Source organism: Mesoplodon bidens (assembly GCF_964165515.1).
Source record: "Mesoplodon bidens genome assembly, chromosome: 10".
Taxonomy (NCBI): Eukaryota; Metazoa; Chordata; class Mammalia; order Artiodactyla; family Ziphiidae; genus Mesoplodon; species Mesoplodon bidens.
The window spans coordinates 104,221,918-104,245,361 of record NC_138172.1 but is presented as its reverse complement, the minus strand read 5'-3'; the positions used below and the strand labels follow the sequence as shown (position 1 = coordinate 104,245,361).

Below are 23,444 nucleotides of genomic sequence, written 5' to 3'. Positions count from 1 at the left end.
CCACCCTAGGGTAATAACCAGACACACTCAGCACCACTTCATGTACGGAAAGCGTATCAGACTTTTTGAACTACAAAACGTCTTGGAAAAAGGAGACGACTGACTCAGTTAATACTAACATGACAGGGGAAGGCCTTCTATACATAAATCTTTATAAAATTTCCTGCATCTTCCCACTATGCCGGTATAGGACTTCTAGAGGTGATAAACTATCTACCATCACAAAGGAAACGTCTTAATCTAAAGGAAACTGAGTAACAGAGCCCTCATTCCAAAACATTCTATTTTGCCTGGAGATACCAAGAAGCAGCTAGACAAATTAAAACGTGGAAGATGGACTAACTGCTTCAGCCCAGGATAAAGTTGTCATGCCTGGAGTGACAGTTATTGCTTCTCTATATGAAAGGGGGGACAGCTGCTCAAGGCATGGCACACAGGAAATACCCTTTCAGATGGAAAATACATTTAGAATCACTTAGAAAAATAGCCCTATTTTTCTAACCTAAAGCCCCTGACGCCTTCCACAGCCCAAAGCTTAAGCTTGGATACAGAACGGAATCGTCGGAGATTAAGAAAGGAAAAAATTACCTTCCAAGACAGCAGAGGCAGATAAGTATCGTTACTGGCTGATCTGCTGCCATCCTCCAAAGTTACCATCTTAGAGGAAAATGCACTGTGAGGGTTTACGCTCAAATTTTAAATTTGGTATCAATTACAAGACTGAGCTTTCCACTTGCTTCTCTTACTATGTTCTACCTTTGGTTTCATTTGATCTAGTTTATAATTTCTCCCTTAAACTAGCAGAGATATAAAATAGGCATATAGCTTCCATTCCACCCAAAGTTGGAGATGTGGAGAAATAGCCCATCACCTCAAATACTTTCTGCAGTAAGAGTGCTGAATTCACTCATTAAACAGCAAAAAATGCTGCTAGATTTTCTGTTCCTTTTTTTTGGTGGCAGGGGGCAGGTGCTGTTTTAACTTAGAGTCATTTGCTTTTATTTCTATGCTCCACTAACGATCCTAATTGAATAAGTATCTAAATAGAACTCATATCATCCCCGGCTTCAGTTCACTCACTAAGCTATCACTATGATACAGCAACAAAAACTTGAATTAAGCAGATTGCCAGAACCCTGGGGATTGGCTTCTCAGGTTTACTGCGATTTGTTCTAGAAAGAGAAACTAAGGAGAGGTAGATAGACCACCAGAGAATCTGTCTGAATAAAGGGAAAGAAATCAACATGAGCTGTGTCATACTGAGACAAGAGGTTAAGAAGAGTTTTTCTTCCAATAATTTTTACTACTCACAAGAAAAAGTTAATTCCATTAATTTTGACATATTGGCACTCAAAAATACTATTTTCTCAGCCAGTAATATCATCACTACCAAAAATTAATATTAAAATAGAAGTTTTATTGACTTAATTTTCCAACATTTGAACAAAACACTTCATTCACAATGTGAGTTGAAATGGCAGAAAATACATCCAAGGGAGGTTCGTGACTGTAAGATCAACCCCAAATAAATAAATACTTTTACTCTAATGTCGGCAGTAAGATTTTATTACATTGTTCAATAACAGAAGATACACTTTTAAAAAAATGTATTAGCATTCCTATAAGGACTCATTAATACCCAAACTAATACCAAGAATCAAACTTGAGGACTAGGATTAGTGGTTGTCGTATTGTGTTAAGAAGCAACGGACAAAAGTGAAATACAGAACTCAGGAACACAGCCAGAGAAACCATGATAAGGAAAACGGCTCACCTTGACGTGGCTCTGGGCTCCGAGGTTGTAGATCTCGGTCGGCTTCACTTCATTGATGATCTTTACGAGGCAGGTACTGTCGGTGAGGTCACCATAGTGCAGCTTCATGTCTTTAGGATTGAAACACATACTATTAGATAGAAGGAAACAACGTAGGCCCAATTTTTTAACATAGCAACACTGAAATGTATATTCTGAAAGTCTGAAAACCAGATTGGTTCTGGAGTAGCAGTCTGTAACTGTCATCTGTAGAGAAACTAAATAGTAGAAAGAGATTCCCATTTGTTGCTATGTCTATAAAGGATTTGTAAAAACTCAGATGAGTTTTTTAAAAAAACATAATATCACGACAGATGTTACACAATCAGTGTATCTTACGGCGCCCCGGTGGCTGTAAGACATGTCACATAAGAATGAGATTCAGACAAAGAAAATCTGGAAATAATGCGTATACCCTCGAACGAAATACGTTAACACGCTAATAGTGGTGAAGACAGCTCTATCCAGACACTCTTATCCAGCGATTTTTCAGTCCTTCGTAATCATCAGTCCTTAAACCATCCGTGACGTGCCTGACGTATACATAACTGATTAAAGGACAACTAGCTTATTCTGACCCCAGATCTAAGCAGATCCTCACACTGACTTCACTAGTGTAAGAAGGTGACACAGGCAGATGGGCAACCTGCTAACTGGATACTTTCATTAATTTTACACAATACTGATCTACATCTAGGTCCAATGGCAGTACCATTCTACACTTTGCACAAAATGATGATAATTTTCAAGGAGGATTCACTGAACAACCTAAATATTAAGGTGGAAAGTGTACTAGTAGGTCATCTTCCTGAAGACATCACTACCTGTACAACTAACCCAAACCTTCCAATGTTCAGGGCCCTGAGGTGAATACAAGCCACCTGGATCATCCCTGCTGGCGGGAAACACCCTGTGTCCTCGTCCCAGCTCTGTCTTTCGCGTGCTATGGAGACTTGATAAAGTCACACCCTCTCTCTGCTTCCATCTGTAAAATGGTCTCATTCACCACCTCAGGAACTGCTGTCAAGGTCAAATGAGAAAACACCGCAACTGCGTGATGGACTCCCTGCAACTGTGTTACCAAAAGTAACAAACAACTGCAAATACCGACAACCGCCTGTAAAGCAGTTTAAATATATTTTTGACTGCCATCTGCTTTTGGACCTGTCTTCACCAATTATTTCTAAAATTAAATAAATGTACAAAGGCTGCTTGACTTGATTAAATTAGACCAAACGTGAAAAGCAGAGGAGGGCTCTGAGTGTGGAGCTGATCTGACTCGAGGGCACAGGGACACCTGGAGATGGGTGATCAAAGGCTTGTCTGCTCTGGCCTCTCGAGCAGCATCACCTGATGGTACCCTCGTAACGGCCTAACCGCGGTGACACCATGGCCCAGGGCAGCAGGCAGGGAAGGGTTTTCAAAGCGTGCAGATAGCATTCAATGCAGGTAACTCATGGGTGAATAACTGCGATTTGATGGGCTTTGAGAAAAATGACATTTGAAAATACCTTATCATAATACAGGAAGTTACACAGAAAGAGAGTTTAGAAAAAGAAAATGACTTACTTCCTTCAATATGAGCCTGGGGGTTCTTATACAGATGTTCAATTCGACCAGTATTGAATGAACTGGATCGCCGTACAATTCCATGGACCTGCATTTTTATCGTGTGGAAGGATAAGAATAAGTTATAAATATGCAGTGAGGATTCGTAAGCAACGTTATTCTGCTAATGTCTAGCTTCGTGAAAAAACATATAACTGTCATTTAAAGACCTTATTTTAAATTAGCAGAAGGAGTTCGGCGGCTCACTCCCCCACCCCGCCCCCGCCCACAGGAGCTGCCTCCAGCCCTCTCCAGTGTTTCTACTGCCAATCCCGACGAAAGTAATTAGATAATGACGTGACTTCACAGTGAGTGCTTAGTTGTAGATACTCAAATGTCTCCTTTTCCAAACACACACACACTTATGGTCCTACTGCTGACAAAAATATCTCTTCAATTTGAAACCGAAGACAGACCAGGCGAGGCCGTATCGGTCACACAGCCTGGACCGCTCTTCAACCCAGAGCACGAGGAGAGGGCTCTGATGCCTCCAGCCCTGCCCAGTGCCCTCCGAGCTTTGCATCTGGCACTGATTCTTTAAATAAATATGTATCTGGGTCCACAAGAGAATCGGGGAGCCGTTGCTTTTTATGCAGCTGTGTGGAAAAGCTAAGAAAGCTAAATAGCATAGGTTAGGGACAAGACTTATGTCCTATGAGATTTAAGGCATGAAGGAAACTCAAATGAAGGGAGGATTTTTTTTTTTAATTTTTATCTTTGACTTAACCGTGACAAGTGTGAGGGAAAAAAGTCATTGGAACCAGAACACATACCTGTCCGATGCTAAAGAAAAGACTATTTGTGTCTGATACATTAGAGACATTGTTCAGGACCTGGTCTCACTCCCTTCTTTGTGCTGCCAGTGCTAATACCAGCTTATGTCACCGGCTGCCCATGTCCCAGTGCTGCTGGTGTCAGTTTTAGTCCTTCTCTTATTTTAGAAGCATTCCTTCTAATGCTGGGTAGTTTCATTTGCAGCTGAATACACTTCTATATTTTAACTCAATCGTTTTCTGTCTATTTCGAACAAAAATTAATCCTTGGCATGACTCAAATATTCCAAGTGCAGGGGGGAAATTATAAGCACATATGACTTTCCTTCAAATAGAAAGAAATGTCATCGTCACTTTACATGGCATACATGAGAAACTGACTTCAGCAAAGGATACAACACACCCACAATTAATAATTCTGTTGGTTAGATACTTTAGCCAAAGAGCTAAAACCACATTATTTTCCAAAAGAACTAAACCCAAGAAAATTTTGTAAACATGAAAATATTTTAAGACAGGAACATCACAAACTTGGTTGACATTTCGGGAGGCAAACAGTAAAATCTAGGAAACATTAAATTGCAATTTGGGTTTACGTATCCATTACGTAATTTAAAAGAGTAGAGAGAATAATACTTACATTAAGCTTAGAATTAATTCAACTTCATGGTCTCCAATTTTTCAAGCTGTTAATTATAAAGTTCAACTACTCTGTAAACTTAATAAACTTTAATAAAAACCAAGTTCACATATATACCTATACATATCAAAACTGGTGTTTACCACCAAAGTAATTTCTGAAATACACAGATCTCAGATGTAAGCTGAGCTTGATTTCATTGGATAGAGAGGAATTCATATGTTCTAAAAACAGATAATTTAGCTTTGACAATGAAAAAAATAATAATATGATTTAGTCTATTTTTTTCTCTTGATTGCTGGCTTCTGGATAAGTCACATGTCCCAACAGCCCAAAACAAAGAGAAATGCTATATACATACACATTTTATATCAACATAAAGGACTGATAAAAATATTCAATGACATTGATGGATGCGGTATGAAAATCAGACAATTACCCAAAGTCACAGCAAATAAATAACACAGGACTTCACTGTCACACTTATAACCAAACACATTAAGCGCTACTTTTGGGTCTTTTTTTTAATACAAAAAAAAAAAAAAAAAGCTGTGCTTTAATTTCCCCTCACTCCCAACTTTTGGTATGTGTATACAGGGAAAGAAAGACCTGCCAAATGCTTAATCCATGACAGCAAGTATTATTCTAAGAACTAATGAAAGCTGAGTCTGTCTACTTCTGAGACAGGTGAAATACAAACTTTAAGACAAGCCAAAATGTGTGCAAACTGGATAATCTAGTTAAGAATTAGAGATTAGCAGCTTTTTCTTTACAGAAGGGAGGTAGGCAGGATTTTTTGTTTGTTTTTATAAGGATTTTTGGAGAAAAAGAAACGAGTTAGGAAACCAAAGTGAAAAGATGAATGAGCTAAATTTGATTCCCGATAAAATTAATTAAAATCGTTATTAAATTACAGCAGTTCAAAAACAAAATTTCTGAAAAACTAAGGTGTTAAACAGAAGTGAGCATTTTTGACAAAAAAATTTCAAGTCCCATTTAACTAAGTGATGAAAAGGAAAATTTCAAGTTCTCACGATGTCAGAACCAAGTTGGTTTGACTTCAAAACCGAGAGTCAGATTAGGAAGTATAAATGCACAGCAATGCTGACTGATTGACCGATGGATTGATTGATTACAGTCAAGAAGACAGAAAATTATTACCACTGGATTTTAAATTCTTCAGTGTCTAGATTTCTCTTGGAGGCAAGGATGCCTCCCAGGGATGTTTAATGCAACCTGCTTCTGAAAAGTCTAGATGACGTCGGTCACATCAGCACACACACGGGCACAGACACTGTTCTCTGTGGACATTAAATCACTGAACCTTCACAACCACCTTCGTATCGTGACTCCCATCGCACAGGTGAGGACGCTGCCTGAGACCACGCCACCAGCACGTGGTTCTGTTAAAGGTGGACGTGGCCCATCGTGCCAACATTCAGTATGGTTTCAGAGCGAAAGCCACAAAAAGCTTTGACTTTTTCGCACCCAGGCTTCTATCAATAGGATTACCAACAACTCAGAAAAAAGGATCCACAGATCAAGAACGGAAGCACAGGAACTCCAGTTCTAACAGTCTCCCAGGGATGACTGCACAGTCCGTACACCCCATTTCTTTTCTGCTCTCCTGAGGCCCCCTGGTTACAGTTCCTCTCCTGGAAGGGAAACCCACGATTTACCTATTCTCTAATTTTACATTCTGATTTGCTGTGTTGTCATTGTTACCAAGTTAATTAATATAGATTTCTCACATATTCCCAGATGCATTCTAGCTTTTAAAGGGTTTGACTTTGTCTTTCATTTTTCTGGTTTCTCTTTGTATTTTGCACAAAATAAGTACAAAAGTATATTGTTGGCTTATCTGCTAACAGTGATGCTAGGAAGGCACCTGAAACCAGAGGCACCTCGCAGGAAGCTTCACTCCTGTGGTTTTCCTCTTTCCCTGGCGACGAGAAGGAGCACGCACAGAGCCGGGACCCGGGCAACGTCACACACCCGTCCTTCCCTGATGCCAAGTAACAGACTGGACCGAGGGCCTCCTACAAAATCTGCGTCCCTCGGCCGGTCAGCACCAAGCACTTGCCACCCGCCTGTCCTGTAAGACTAAGCTCCACAGGCCCACAGAGCTCCTCTGGACTGCTGTCCACGTGCGTCTCACCTGACCTTGGTGGCGACCTTGGGGACACGTGCACTCGTCATCTAAGTCTCCGAGAGGCCGCGGAGCCAGCAAGTGGCGGGAAAGGATAAGGACGCAGTCCAGCACCCAGCTCAGGGGCTGCCTCGCCACCGCGAGCTGGATGGCCTCGCTCACCTCCCTGCTCTGAGCGGCCTGACACGGTACAAAGGAGAATTACCCTCTGCATTTCAACAATGTGTATAATTAAATCTATAAAGCTTTAAAGGATGGTTTTCTATAAACGCTGAGAATTCTTGGCTCTCCTCATCATGAGATGATACCTACAGACATTCTATAAATAATGAACACGTGTTAGATCCATTCTCTTTATCTTTATGCCCCCCCCCAATGTTTAATCTGGAGCAAAATTCAAGAAACCAGCAGCATTAAAAACTTTAAACCTTTAAAGGGTCTCCCTTCTCAGTGAGGAGTGGACCCGGGATGAAGCAATCCATCTTTTTCACGTTACACTGTTCATTCAGAACATGATCAGACGGGACCTCCCTGGCGGTCCAGTGGTTAAGGCTCCGTGCTCCCCGTGCAGGGGACAAGGGTCTGATCCCTGGTCAGGGAGCTAAGATCCCGCATGCCGCATGGCACGGCCAAAAAATGAAGTAGTCCTATGCCTTGACGTGGAATGACGTTCATAATATATCGTGAATTGAAGGAAAAAAAAAAAAAAAAACATGATCAGATGCATGGATTTCAGAGGACACATCAGGTGACCAGGCCCCGCAGCTTCGGAAATCTATGGTGTGTGGTCAGACGAGGTATTTAACCATAACTAGTTCATCTATAACATATGAGACTCCCTTTCAAGGCATACACAAACATCTCCCTCTGCTTCGAGGTTAGCCAGGCTTTTGGCACCTTTACTTTGCTTCTGTGACTAACTGCGCGACGTCACCTCCACGCACAGGCCTGTGCTTGCCTTTGCTGCTCCATCGTCACGCCAGCCAGCCTGGTTCTGCTCCTCAAACTGCTTCCCTCCAGCTGACTGTCCACGGGGTCCACGGCCCCCCGTGCTCATCATGAAGGCTGACCTCACCCCTGCCGGCCAGGGAAGCCTGCCCCTTTCTTATGCAGGAAGATCTCAGCCTCAGGGTCAAGCCTGTCCTCAGAAGCGGCAGCTCTTCCTCCTAGGGTTCATTTGTTCCCAGCGACACTTTGCTACCCCAAAGTATGTTGTTTGCAGTTATTTCTGGGCCTTGGGATACTCCTTCTACAAAGACTAGATTCAAAATAATATGAGAGCTCAGAGAACCAAGGTACCGCAAATTAAGATATCTTAAGAAATGCTGTTCATCTTCACCTTGGCATTGAAAGAGCTCATTTGAACCTCTAGTTGCAGTGGTTCTCACACCATAGGACCCAGGAAAGCAGCCACCGCAACAGCTGGGGGCTGTTAGAAAGGCCGGTCTAAGGCCCCGGACTGAGCCGCCTCGTCTTCGGTGGGGCCCGGGTGGCTCTGAGGCTGAACGCTGGGAACCCTCGGACTTAGAAGGAGGTGCTCGTCCAAAATGGCTGACGTTGGCCCTCTGGATTCAGGTGTGGACAGGGGTGTCCCCTTCTCATCTCACGGGAGGCAATTTTCTAACCCTGTTATTTATTTTGCTCATGTTCTGGAGCCACCAGGGGCTGCGGGTGGTAATTCTGGAAATTGTCCAATGCAGCCTCTTCAAAAACTCACTCTCCCGTCTGCTTTGAGCGAAAGATAAAGCCTGTGCTGTCCAGGGAGATCAGCTCGGTGCTCTGTGACCGCCTGGAGGGGTGGGATGGGGAGGGTGGGAGGGAGGGAGATGCATGAGGGAAGGGATGTGGGAACAGATGTATATGTATGACTGATTCACTTTGTTACGAAGCAGAAACTAATAAAAAATAATAATATTAAAAAAAAAAAAAAAAAAGCCTGTGCTGTCATCAGAGCCCAGGGGAAACGCTGTCACCCTCCAATTACATCCATCTCATAAAAGGGAAGGCAGCGGCCCAGGAAGACGGAAGACAGGACAGATAAACACCCTCTCACGGCCCCCATTCCTACAAAGCTCACACTCCATTGTGCTCCAAGGAGGACTCACTCCCGGTCACGCCGTGCAGCTCCGAACCCTCCACCTGCACTGCAGGGAGCATCTCCTCCTGCCCTCTCGTCTCCTGCCAATCACTGTTTCAATGACTCATCCCTCCCACGAACTGGGATTTGCCGAGTGGGCCTTCTATGGTCTTTCTCTATCAGAATCCAACCTGCTCTTACAGTTTCAGATGCCAACGGAAGAAAACACACGAAGCGCACCTGGCTGGCCTAGATTCTGATTTATTCCTGAGTCTCTGGTCCACTTAGGAGCAGGACGACCCGTCTTCAGGCGTCCGGCGGTTCCTGAACAGGCCGCCTACGTGGAGCTCTGCCTCCTGGGCACGCCCTCCTCCGGGCCCTTCCCAGTAACACTGACATCGCCATCCTGCTGCCCGAGGAAGCTGACCGCCTACCGCGTCCGGACAGACGCCCGCTCCCATTCCTCCCGGGCGCCTCACACCTCCTCGCCAGCTCCCTCTCCCCTGGGGCCAGCCACATCCGCATCTGATGCCTCAGTGCCCCGCGTCCACTTCGGAAGTGCATCTCGGGACCCACACAGCTCGAGCACTCCTGCTGACACACCGCCTCTCTCTTCCCGAGCTGCGGCGACTGTGGGGGGCTCAGCCAGGGCATGGTGTCTGGGCACACTGCCTATTTTAAGCTGAACAAGTCTGCGAAAATGACAGAAGCGGGAAGGTCACCCTGACTTTCCCCCCGCCCTTCTCCCCTGAAGCAGCCAGGTGGGAGGTGCCCTCCCCATACCTGGAGGAAAGGAGCATCTTCACGTCCCAAGACAAGGGGATGCTGGGAAGAATCCCACCCAACAGACCTGGCTGAGCCACCCCCAGCCCTACACTGGCTGCAGAGCCCTGGACCTCATTTCTCCACCGCCGTCCCTCCTCACCTAACCTAACACACAAGTACTCAGGCTTACCCGCCTCTTCGGATCCTCATTTTCTCAGGAAGGGTCCCATGTCACACAAAACTTACATTAAATACATCTGTATGCTTTCCGTTTAATTTTCAGACCCAGCCAGGGACCCTTAAGAGGGTCGAGGAAAACGTTCCCCTCCTCTACACTAAACGGACAAAAACAAATAAACAGGAGAAACTTCTGCTGTTTTTTCAAACTCTGTCAGCTTAAAATATTCACATACCCAGGGCCACGTTTGGGGCTAAGGTGTCCTGACCCGTCCCCATTGCTCAGGTAGCTCCTCCTCTCGGCTCGCTCGGCACACAGCCAAATCACTCACCCCGCTCCAGCCACCAAAGGACTCTTAGCCTGTCCCAACATCTGAAACAAGGTAAGTACGTCTCTCTCACTAACCTTTCCTTGAAGAATTATTAAAGCATCAAGTTAGTCCAGCCTGAATAAGTAACAGTCCTCACCTAACACCAATGCTTCTATTCTACATACAACTCTCAAATCCTCTGCACTGCAGAACATGAACTGATTGCTCAATTATTACAGGAATCTATGTATATGAACATATGTGCACATGCCTATTTCCACAGTTACATTTGCCTTTTTTTTATTAATTTATATTTATTTTTGCTGTGTTGGGTCTTCGTTTCTATGCAAGGGCCTTCTCCAGCCGTGGCAAGCGGGGGCCACTCTTCATCGCGGTGCACAGGCCCCTCACTATCGCGGCCTCTCCCATTGCGGAGCACAAGCTCCAGACGCGCAGGCTCAGTAGCTGTGGCCCACGGGCCTAGTTGCTCCGCGGCATGTGGGATCATCCCAGACCAGGGCTCGAACCCGTGTCCCCTGCACCAGCAGGCAGACTCTCAACCACTGCGCCACCAGAGAAGCCCCCATTTGCCTTTTTTTGATATCATTACAAGATGCAGAAGTAGCCATTATTAGATAAAGGCACAGAAGGTCTAATCATATCTGCTATTAATCAAAGTCTAAAAGTCAAAGTTCACAGAAAAGATTATGCGTTACAGTAAGAAAACTAGATTCCTTTTCTTCAAATCCTGTTGGTGCTTAAATGCCAAATTCCTTGCTATTGTTTTTGCGTTTGTCTACGGTGCGCATTTTTTAAACAATGTACCTGCGACTGGAAAAAACATGGCATCCAAAATTATTAAGGTAAACACCCCCCAAATCAGGCCAGAGAACATGTGCCACTGCGTAGGCTTCTGTCCTCTGAAGAGCACAGAGATTTCTAGAGATGTGCATATCTGAAAACAGTTCTTAAAAAGTGTAAGATGTACACACTAAGATACATCCATTTAATATGTAAAACCGTTGTTTCTTTCAGGGAAAGCAGAAAACGTGTCAGGAGGAGGACGAGGAGGAGAAAAGGAAGACAAGGGCAAGAGCAGCCAACGCAGAAGCTCCAGCTTCCACGAAACACTGGCTGCCGACCGGAAAGCAAGCATCTCTAAGTGTCAGCTTCGCACTCAGGCTTGCCAGGGACCAGCTTAGTGTTTACTGCTCTGTGCAATTTCCGAATTAAGTGACTTCGCTGTGAGTGGGACTTTTTTATGTAACACATGACATCATAAATTAACCCTAAGGACGGTACAGCGTTCAGCTCACCCGGTTGCTGGTTTAGCTGAGAACGCGGGAAGCGTGCAAAGCAGGGAAACAGCAGGAATGGGGGGCGGGGGGCTGCCAGCGCGCCAGCAGATAAAGAGCACAATGAGCTGGCGCTGTGACCGGCCAAGAGGCACATTCTTCCCCTGATCTGGACTTGTTATCAGAGCTTCCGTGGAAACACACACAGAAGGACAGCAGAGAGGAAGCGGGAGGCCACAGTGTCCGCGGTATCCCGTCGGCCTGTGCCGGCTCACAGGGGACTCACCTCGTAGCCCTTCTCCAGCAGGAACTCGGCCAAGTAGGAGCCGTCCTGGAAGACAAGGAACATCAACAACCGTCAGACCCATCGTGGCCAAGACCAAGGGTTTTGAGAACAGCATTTCAGAGGCTCTAGGAACTTAAATAAGGCTCCTGGCAACCGACACGAAGATAATAGAGACAACACCTGACACCAGCACGGAGTGGTGCTCCACCGTCCACGAAGCCTCCCACAGACGGGCGTTCGCCGGTGCCCACGGGAGCGTGGGAAGGCGTTGGCATCACCACGTGCATAGGGAAAGAAACTGAAATCTGGGGACACGTGGGGGCAACAGCGAGAACAGGAAGCTTCAAAAGCTGATGGATCTGCTTCAGGTTTTGCTGCTTACTAGCCCTGTGCGGCCAAGCAGAAGGCCTTGGTGCTCCTGGGACATAAAACAGGCATCTACTTCTGGGGGTGCTGTACAGGAGGAGACGCTGGAGCAGGGATGAGACAGGAGCTGTGGGGCCTGGGGAGGGGGCAGGGTGAGTGCGGGGAGGAGGCTGAGGGCACAGCGGTGTTGACACCACTCACTGGAAAGAGCCGCCACGGGGAGAGGAGGAGGTGTGGGCCCTCAGGGGAGGCCCTCCAGGCACTGGTGGCCTTGGCTTAGAGCCCAAGGGTCTGGAAAGTCACCCCAGAAAGGGTCTGGGGTTTGAAGGTGGGGTGGGGGCGGGCTGTAGACATGATGGCGCTGGTGTTAGCCCTGAATACACGTGCAGGCGCACACGCACGCGGAGTTCAGTAAAAGCGAGGTGCTTACTTTTTATGAAATAACGGGAACTTCATTTGTACGCATCTTAAATCATGCAGTTAATCTCTACGTTAAGATGTCGGTGTCTGACTAAACACAGAAGATTCTCAGCTCGTTTTTTAAATTCTTTAAAAATGTCTAGGTGAGGGTGGAGGTCCTAGGTAAAATACCTCATGCGCCACTTTTAGGGAAAGAAAGTATGAGAGCCATCTAATTAAACTGTTAAGAGGCCACAAGGCACAAGATCAGAGTTCTAGAGATACGGTAGAACATCACCAGCCCTGCTCAGAAAATGAGCTGGGTGGATACTTCACACTCAATCCTGTAACTGCCCTTCTGCTTTCAGCCCGGGCAGGTCCCCTCCATCCCATCCAGACCTAACAGAAAAATGAGAGGCTCCAACTACTGGAAACTTGTGTGCTCAAAACTGGTTGGGAATATTTGGATTTTCTTTGGTTTCCTCAGTTTGTAAAAGCTTAAAATATCCCTTTGAGCTTCAAAAGTTCCTACCAGATATTCCAGGAAAAAGAAAAATAAAGCAGGTTTTATTCCTATCACGGCTTGACTTAGAGCTGGAACTGGAGACACCCTATGGGTCCTGAAAATGAGAGGGCTGCCGCAAGGGTGCTTACTGCATTAATGCAGAAGTCACGCGTGAATTCAGGTAGAACGACAAGGCGAGGGCGACAAGGGACACATTTTGTGGTTCATTAAAACCCCCGTCAAATTTTCTTCTGACTTGTTGACATAAATATTCTGGTTTACAGACTCATGTGGAGAAGAAGAGAAATGGTCTGGCACATTCCTTTTCCTCTCAATCTTACGATATACACACAATTGTGTGGTTTTACACACCCAGCATGCAAAGTAAATCAGATAAGAGAGCTGAACAACTCACACCCTGACAAGCCAGGTCGATCTACAGGACCATCAGAAACTTGAGGATAATCAATAGTCTTATAATTAATTCTGAAAACAGCTTAACAGGAAAAGCATTTACAACAATAATAATAATCTTACAGTAGGTCGGACAGCCCTAGAAAGTACATTTTGTTTTGCTCTTGGTGGTGGCGGTGTCATTTTGAAGCAGGCAACACTGTACTTTTCACGTTTTTACTTTCTCTTGGGATAAAAAGTTAAAATGCTCTGTGCTCCACCACGGTTGCCGAGAATGTTTAAAAACAAAAAGGCAGAGGTGAGACCGAGGGGAGGGGCTGTGACTATTCAGAGGCTGATGTGAAACAGGCCTGTCCAGGGCTGAGCCCTGTCAATAGGTCTTGCTCTTCTCACCCAGGCCCTCCTCAAACTTTCCAGCCAGGCTGGAACATTCTGCCCCAGCAGTGGCACCTGCTTCCTCCTCACTTCCTTGCCAGGTCTCCCAAGTGATAGGGCCGCCGCACGATGTGGGAACCGCGGCAGCGCGAGGCCCTGGTCCCCCCTCCCCCGGCCCCCAGACCCCTGCACCGAAGCCCCTCTAGGAGGACGGGCCGACCGCACAGCACCTCCCCCTGACGGAAAACCACAACGTCACGGCAACTGAGAGCCACAGCCAACACGACATCTGACTCTCAACTCCTGGAACCCGAGGAGCTGACGGACTGCATGTCCGACTCACAATGAACACAACTCATCTGGGACAGACTCCAGCCCGGGCTCACGCCTCGTGACAGAAGACGCTTTCACTGGAGAGCCAGCACCCCATCCGGGACTCTTTTCAATTCAGTTTTGTACATGGTTATGAAGACAGTCTCCATTTCACATTACATGTTGTACAGCTGGAAGTAAGCACCACAGCTTTAACATTTTCAAGACACAGAAATACTTTGTCTTATTTTTCCAGGAACTCACCGGGAAGGCAGGCAGGCAGCCCCTTGGCATGGGAGTTAGGGAGGCCAGTGGAGGTTAGGGGCCCGCCTGGTGGCACCCACGAGAGGGGAAGCCAGGACCAGAACCCGGGGCCCCCACGACTGTGCCCTGGGAAACCACTTCCTCCACCTGGGGCCCACCAGCGCGTGTCAGAGCCCAGCAAAGCAATAAAAAGACCATAACAGACTCATTTTTAAACCAAATTGATTTAGTCGCTTTGCATGACAGAGTATCTTACAGATTAAACAGTCCTTCTAGTTTTAACCAAGTGACCCAAATGCAGAAGGTCCTGTAACTTGAGGACAGCCCAGAGCTCGGTGGGGAGGCAGGACACAGGGCCGGGGCCTTCTCCAGCCTCATGTGGGCACCGCTGCCTCTTGGAAGCAGTGTCTGGAGATGGACTTGGGATGTACGTTTCAGGCTGTCGAGCCAGGCGGCAGGGCCACTGCTGAGGGTCCAAAACGGGAGGATTCCGGTGTGCCTGGTGCCTGCAGCCCCCGTCCTTGTGCTTCACCTTTCATGGAATGTTCCAGATACACCCCTATACAATTCACAGTAATTCCAGAAATTGAATCCTATCTTGACTGTAAGATAAAAATTACCGAAAATTTCACATCTATAAAAAGCTGAAGGGAGCGCAGAAAGTTTCCCTCTTCTCCCGAAGGCCACAGACGGCTGAAACAGCCCTGACCGAGCCTCATACCCACCCATGTCCACACACGTATGGCCTCATACCCACCCATGTCCTCAAACGTATGGCCACCTACCTTCTTGCAGAGAGGAGAGAGCATTCCTCTTCTCTCTCCAAACATGGATTCACTTCTAGCCCACAGGACAAGTGAAAAGGACAGCTTCTCAGATGCAACTTGAGAACCGGCCCCTCTGAGCTGCGCCTAAATCAGACTATGTTTCTGCCGAAGCACCACTGGGCAGCTTCTTTGAAGAGGGTAAGATAATGAGCAGTGCTGGGCTGAAGAAATCAGGCCTCTAATAAAATGAATTCCCTTGTTTAGATCACCTCAAGCACTGGGAAGTAAAATACCCCTCCTGTAAGGAGAGAAAGCACTCGTCCACACTGCCTGCCACGCGCTTTAAGTCTGTATGCCCTAATTACTCTAAAATAAACATTTTCAGCTAATTGCAATTACAATATCAAAGTAATCTGTACGTCCAATGAGAGGAGTACAGACACCTCAAAGATTAACAGAAGATGCTGCTTTGAATTAGAATGAAGACTTCAGATGGGAAGATTAGCCGCTGCAGTGCCAAGATTCCAGAAGCAGAATGCACGGGAAAAGTATTTTCACCTGGCTCACACTTGCAGCACAAAGCACTGGATAAAATCTCTGTCACACTCACAGAACTCAAACGACCATAGGGATTATTAATCCCACTGTCTCGTTTTGCAGCTCAGGAAACTGAGACTGAAAACATTAAATGTTTAGTGGCCAGTCACAGAGTTAGGAAGGAGCAGAACATGAAAAAAAAAAAAAAAAAAAAGGAAAGAAAGTAAGAAAAGTAAAAACAGATCTCTCAGACCTCAGCATTTTTAACTAAAAACTACTGTGAAAAGAGCTAAAACGAACAGACTGGACTAATGGGTACAGTTGAGAACCAGAGGGAAGAACAAGAACAGGGCCAACAAGTGTCAGGAGAGCGAGCAGTGACTGGCTGGACACGAGGACCCATCAATATGCAAAACATATAAACAACCTCGTCTCCTGGAGTCTGTAAAGCTGAAGATTATTTCCCCGTAAAAATTGAGGTCGCCCCCAATCCCCAAGAACTGCCTTTCACTCCCTTTGATTTACCTCCCAGTAGAAGGAGTGATCAACAACCCCTGCATAGCAAAGACCGATGGATACTCCTTTCTAACAGCCCCTTCCTGCAGACCCACTGGTGGGGAACGAGCCCCCAAGGAGGTGCTCAGCGGCTGTACACACACCTCACACGCGCACATGGCACATGGATAAGTGACACTGGCTCTGCTGCAAACCAGGACCTCCCAGGAAACTGTGATGAGCTGAAGCTTAAAGGCAACATTTTAGAAAGAGGCTGGATACCCCCCATCAGACTACATCAGGGCTCTACCATTGCCCTGATATCTTTCCCCCAAGTATTTTCAAAATGTTTCTAATACTAATTTCAAATTAACATTCAATTTCAAAAGATTCTAATGTTAAGTCTTATGGCCAACTGTAAACTAAAAATAAAATATCATAGAGGGAAGAAATGAACTAAAAGGCTAATTTTAGAAAAAAAATTTTTCAGTTTGCTAGGTTAAAAAATGCTGTTTTTCTTTTCATTTTTTGATTACTATAAAGACTGAAAAGGTTTTTGTGTTTATGACTGTGTGTACTATTTCTCCTGGGAATTATTTACTCTTATCTTTTATATTTCTTATACAGTTTTCTAGTAGGCTGTATTTCTCCAGTTGGTTTTTTCTTCTAAGCACCTAGAACATATATAAAATTGACTCATTTTTATCTCTTAAAAGCCACTCAAAAACTATTTGGAAACAGGTTAGCAGATTTTTAGTGGTAGAACTCCCATGATAACCTGGTTTAAAATCCACGTTCCTTTCAAACTGCAAATGATTATTGTAAACTCTTAGTTTAATGAGCAAAGAAGAACGAAAACACCAAAACCGAACTCCAGGGACATCTGTGCAACCCAGCACTTGAAGCACCACCGACCTCATCACAGCAAAACACATTTCTGTGATTTAGGCAAGTGCTGTAAGAAAAGTGGGATTAGAGGGAAGAGCTGCTAATAAGGTATAGAAAGATAATTTCTAATTACACTCTTAGAAGAAGGACAACACACACATTCCAACACCGTCCCAGAGATGTTTAAAAACCCTCAAAAGTAAACCCTAAGGCATTCATCAAGTGCATACGCGTGTGCCAGCCTGTCCATCTCCACACACATACAAGTGCCCCCAGAGAACGGCCTCCTGCCCACGTGCTCGCCTCTTTAAAATGTAAGCTCCTTCAGTTTGAACCCCTGTGCTTTTTCTCTCTCCCACTCGCCCTTTCTTGACACTCAGGCTAAAATGTCTACCCTTCAGAGAGAAACAAAAGTCCTCACGTGACCTGGAATTACTACAAATGATGATGATAATAGTATTAAAAACAAGAGTAAGCACTTATTTAGCGCTTAGGCTGTGTCAGCCACGCTCTCAATGTTTTACGATCATTAACTTTTCAGTCTTCACAGTAACCCTATGTAGTTAGCACTATTATCTCTATTTCACAAAAGAGCAAACTGAAGTGAACTGAGACCAAGTAACCTGCCCGATCTCCCAGCTAGTAAACAGAGCAAGGATCTGCACCACATATATATTTCTAATGAATGATTTACATGGCAATCTGCTCCACTAATAGGATCAATCACTCCATAATGATGGGCCTACAGATGTTTTAACATAAAATTTGGTCTCTATAGAATTTATTAACAAAGCAAAGCGTCACAGATTAGTGAGTTTCAAACATTCCCTTGGCCATAGGTGTCAGGGAATAGAGGGCAGAAAGGAAGGAAGAGATTTAGCCCCCGCACTCTTGCTCTGAGAATATCTGGGAAGCCAGGCACTTCCTGGCCAAGATAGGATTAGACTTCAACGCTGGTTTCACACGGATCAGCATACCCACATGTGGACAGGATGAGAAGAGCAGCCAGGTAACCTGCACAGCTAAGCAAAGTGTTCTGCTATCAGGGAGCACCAGCAGATGCATGAGTCACGGACAGAGGCAGGGATGGGGGAGAAAAGGAAAGCTCTGAACTACTTCCCCACCGACCTCGTCCATACTGGATGGCATGGTGCCCTGGGGAAATCAGTCACCACCCTCGAGCATGAAATCAAGGTGGGAAAAACAGAGGAGATACAAGAAGCATATCCCTGTCAAAACCCTTTTAAAGATCTGCTAACTGACCAGTCCAGTGCTGCTGTGAATGACTCCTTTCAAGTTTAGAACAATATACTCACTGAAAGTCTGTATAACTCAGGGCTCCAAATACATTGATAAAGACTTGTTCAGATCTAGAGAGAAGTTAATAATAAATTACCAGTAAACTTCGTGCTTAAAATAATCTCTTTGTAGTAAATATATACATGAATTAAAACTGTCCAAAAATGGAAAATAGAGCTTCTCTTTTTCCCTTTCCCATTATCTCTCAAAGTGACAGTCCATACAATTAATTAAAGGCTGTTTCTTTGCAAAGTACATACTTGCATAGTTCTAATCGCCCAAATGATGTATAGAGGAAATGATTTTTTGCAGGTACTCTAAAACAGAGCTGCACTTTGTCCACAGTTCAAGGCCATGCTTAATGAAAAACTTTAAACTTGGAAGAAAAAACTGCAGTACTGAAAAGAAGAAATATTAAATTTTAGCATTTACCTGATTTATTAGCATTTCCTTGTGCCTTTCTTTGTAGAGTTTGTGCCCTGGCTAATGGAGAAAGACAAAGCAAATGCTCTTTTGTTGACCGACTTTAAAAAGGTCCTAAGAATAACAAAAAGACACACAGATATTGATGACTATATCTTTCTGCATTCTACTACTGCACATTTGGTTGTTACTTCAGTGTCACTGTTGGTGACAAGTAGAGCCTAACTATTTGCAAATATTCTTGCTCTTTTTAACCCAATTTCTTTCAGGGATATAAACAGTTAAGACCATTCCTATCACAGGCACACGCCATGACAGAATGTCAGTTATGGGCACCCTGAGCCATTTCAGACCTGATCTGCAACAATGGAGTCCCCACCAAGCTGGAGACATTGCAAATCACAGAAGAAAGATACAAAATGAGAGCTGTGATTTGTATAAGTTAAAGTCACTGAAAGGCAGATGAAATTCAAGCATATGCACACAGGTGTCCATGGAGAAGTCTGTAAGCATCTATCCAGAAAGCTGCGTATCATCAAACTAATAAAGCTGACGCTCAGAGCAGAGGACAGGTAAAGAACAGAGCGTCTGCAGGCAGGTTCACCCGTAAAACACGATTCTGGGGACCAGGGAATCTCCGTGTTTATTGTTGGGTTGTGCTGTATAATGCACGAAGGTTCTACCACTCAGAGAAGGTATCGAAAAACACTTTGGGGGAAAATCCCACATCGAAGAGCATGGGTCTCCACCTTGCTGACAGCGGTCTCTCCAGTCCCTGCCTCATAGGCCGTACAGCCTGGGCGCGTTTCCACCAGCTTAGCGCAACACAGTGCCTACGACAGTGGAACTTCTGCAGGCTCACCCTTTTGGTCGTTTTCATCTTGCCACTGTGCCCTCTTTCACCAACAGCAATGGGGCTTAGCTCCTACTCAACCAGGACCTTTTGTTTTCAAGGAGCTTCAAAGCTGTATTTTTAAATGTGTATCCAGTATAAGGACATGTCAACCATGTACTTCTTAAATCTCGACTTAATAGGACAGCAGGAAAACAGGATCCAGACTCGACTCTACTGAAGACCAGAGTCTTGTAAGGGTGTTGAGGGGTGGGTGTGGTCCTTCAGGTGAGAAGTAATGTCCACGCCAATAGGGACTGTATACAACTCCCCATCCTGGTCTCAGGAGCACCAGCTCCAAATTCCCAATCTTGCCAGGGGCTCAGACTGAAAGCCTGGTGTCCCTAATTCTGTCCAACCAGATCCATCCACCTGTGGTACAGGCTTCTAATACTAACGTGCCACACAGTGGTTTGCTTCTCAGCTATTCCCTCCCCTAATACGTATGACTTATTCAGGATACTTGACTACGTTTGGTAGATCTGGATCATCCATTTAGAAAAACTGAGTATTTTTTTTTCTATCAAAACACCAGGCTTGGGCTTCCCTGGTGGCGCAGTGGTTGAGAGTCCGCCTGCCGATGCAGGGGACACGGGTTCGTGCCCTGGTCCAGGAAGATCCCACATGCCGCGGAGTGGCTAGGCCCATGAGCCACGGCCGCTGAGCCTGCACGTCCGGAGCCTGTGCTCCGCAACGGGAGAGGCCACAGCAGTGAGAGGCCCGCGTACCGCAAATAAATAAATAAATAAATAAAAATAAAACACCAGGCTTAAAATTTGGGTAAGTCATCACCTTACACTACACCTTTTAGTAGATATAGCTAACGCAATCTTACTTATTGCACATATGTTCCTCAAAGTATTTATTATTTCTATCAAATTAATAACATCTTACATTTCTCTAATTCTTTATGGTTGCTAAGTTCTCTAAGATATTTCTCCCATTTATATCCCACAACATCCTGGTGAGATAGCTGATATTATCCCCATTTTTCCAGATCAGATCACAGATTAGAAAGCTTAAATCCTTTACTCAAGGTCATAGAGCTAGTGAGAGAACTTGGCAGAAGATGAAACCAATTTGTCTAGTCCTAACTACAGTGTTATTTCCATATTACTTCTCCTTCAATCAAAATAAAAATGTTTCCATCAAAACAAGATGCCACAGAAGTTTTTCAAAGCTTTTCAATTAACTAATAAATGTATATAAAAACTCATATAAAGTTTAGTAAAAAAATTTTTTAAATAAGTATCATCAATTACTTTTGTAATAATCCATTATTAAGAATGATTGCTTAAAATAAACCCCCTTCAAGTGTACAGAACAAAATGCTCGTGCGCGCGCGTGTGTGCTCACTCAAAGGGATTACTGATGATTGCCATTATCCCGAGGATAAAAGAAAGTAGGTCTGTACTCTGAATGACAAAAGCAGATCTTGAAATAATCAGTGAACGGATAAACATCTATTAATGTCTAGAGGATAATGCAATGTGATACGGCAAATGAAAAAAAGGATAAGTTGCGTTTCCTACCCTTTAGGAATTTAGAATCTACTGAGAGGACTAGGAATCAACACATCACCATCATCACCATCTCACCAGCTGCCGTATCAGTGCCAACATTCATTCACTGTGTCCTTGCGATGCATTAGGCTGGTGCAGGCCAACAGAAACACCGTGAGCACAGGTGCCATTCAAAATTTTGTGGGCTTCCCTGGTGGCGCAGTGGTTGAGAATCTGCCTGCCAATGCAGCGGACACGGGTTCGAGCCCTGGTCCGGGAAGATCCCACATACCGCAGAGCAACTAGGCCCGTGAGCCACAACTACTGAGCCTGCGCGTCTGGAGCCTGTGCTCCGCAACAAGAGAGGCCGCAACAGTGAGAGGCCCGCGCACCGCGATGAAGAGTGGCCCCCGCTCGCCGCAACTAGAGAAAGCCCTCGCACAGAGACAAAGACCCAACACAGCCCAACATACATGAATAAATAAATAAATAATTTATTTATTTATTAAAATTTTTTTTCCGGTAGCCAGTTTTAAAAAGGTAAAAATAAAAAAAGTTAATTTTAATAATATGTTTATTTAACTCAATATATCCAGAATGTTATCATACCAATATGTTAATGAAAATTATTAATGAGATATTTTACATTCTTTTTTGCATTAGTCTTTGAAATCTGTTATTTTGCACTTACAGTACATCTCGAGTCAGATCTAAATTTTCTTCAGAAATACTTTTTCAGAGATCTATATTTAGATTTCATAATATCTGTATTTAGAGTTCATAAACTTGACAGTTGAAAAAGTAAATTCACATACCTAGGTTTTATCAAATACATATACTTAAAATTTTTCCAAAAACTGAACTAAATACCAAAAAATCATTTCCCTTTAATATTCATATACACATTGGCAAAACTGGTTCACTCTTTTTTTTTAAGAAACCCTGACTTGACTTCAGGGAGCACGTCAGTTTAAAATCCACGTCTGCTCAGTTGACTCACTAGCTCTGGGTCAAGAGCGAACAATGACTCCAAGGAATCTGCACAATCGGAAGCACCTCCAGCACTGCTCCCAATTCTTTCTAGTTTTTACAGCCAGTTTATGTAATGCTATTAATAACTGCAACTAATAATATATATTGATCCATGTCAGAAAAATGTGTAAAATCATTATTATTGATTTGTATTGTGAAAACCTTTAATTTCTACATAAATTCTCAGACGTCCCCAGTTGATCACAAACAAGCTGTCCTTTCCTCAGAGCTTCAAATTTAGCTCATTCAAAAGCAGTGTGACGTCAGTGAGAAAACCTAAGTCACACCGTCACGTTTTCTTCCTTTTGTTTCAAGACAGAAAAGAAAACCTTATACTGGAGCAAATATTACAGAAATGTTGTAACCCTCACCCCAACTCTACTGCTAAGAGTCAGCAAAGACCCAAGATCACCTGCCTTCTCGGTCCTCTGTTTCCTTCCACAGGTCTATAAACCGGCGGTGACTCACAGCTTTTCATGTATGGGTGGAACAATTTTTATATGGCATCTATGACACTTTTGACAGAGCTTGCTTCTGAATGTAGTGGAATGAGGCATAAGCTCATTCCACAAGAGGCTAAACAAGGTTAGCCTCTTGTTTTAAAATTCTAATGAAAAGATTTGACGTGACATAGCTAGAGTAGTGTCATGATAGAAATTAATTTTTTCACATCCATCTGAAATTCCCCTTTGACATATGTAAAACATTCAGAAATTTGGTATTTCTAGCCAAAAATTTACGACATTTCTTTGTAAATCTTTAAATCCTTTGAGAAAAAGGGTAAACAACATATTACCAGACAGTGATTTGTATGTCGCAGTACAGCTTGTGTTAAGGTAAAAAAAAAAAAAGTACCTGAAATTTTAAGTCAATTGATCTTTGACATTGTTAGGGAGACCTTGTATTCTACAGGCAATTGTTTGATGATTTAACTAAATATCTTTAGGTTTTTGTAAAATATCTTTTTGTCTTTTCTCCTAATTTTCTACTAAAACTTCAATAACTGAAATGTCTTTGCCAACTCTCCATCTAAAAATGGTTTCCTCTTTTGTGCATTAATCCAAACCATTTTATAGGTGG

The 23,444-nt window shown here is 44.2% G+C and overlaps 1 protein-coding gene across 6 annotated transcripts in view; it reads right to left on the bottom strand.

Annotated features, from left to right (window-relative positions):
- The window catches only part of GMDS (GDP-mannose 4,6-dehydratase), a 494,691-nt gene that overhangs the window by 393,917 nt on the left and 77,330 nt on the right, over window positions 1–23,444 (bottom strand). For all 6 annotated transcript variants that reach the window (XM_081247795.1, XM_081247794.1, XM_081247793.1 and 3 more), the window contains exons 2-4: window positions 11,895–11,939; window positions 3,383–3,470; window positions 1,775–1,884 (exon numbers count right to left, since the gene is read on the bottom strand). In XM_081247795.1, coding sequence (XP_081103921.1) covers window positions 1,775–1,884; window positions 3,383–3,470; window positions 11,895–11,939 — 243 coding nt within the window. The remainder of the gene's footprint in view (window positions 1–1,774; window positions 1,885–3,382; window positions 3,471–11,894; window positions 11,940–23,444) is intronic.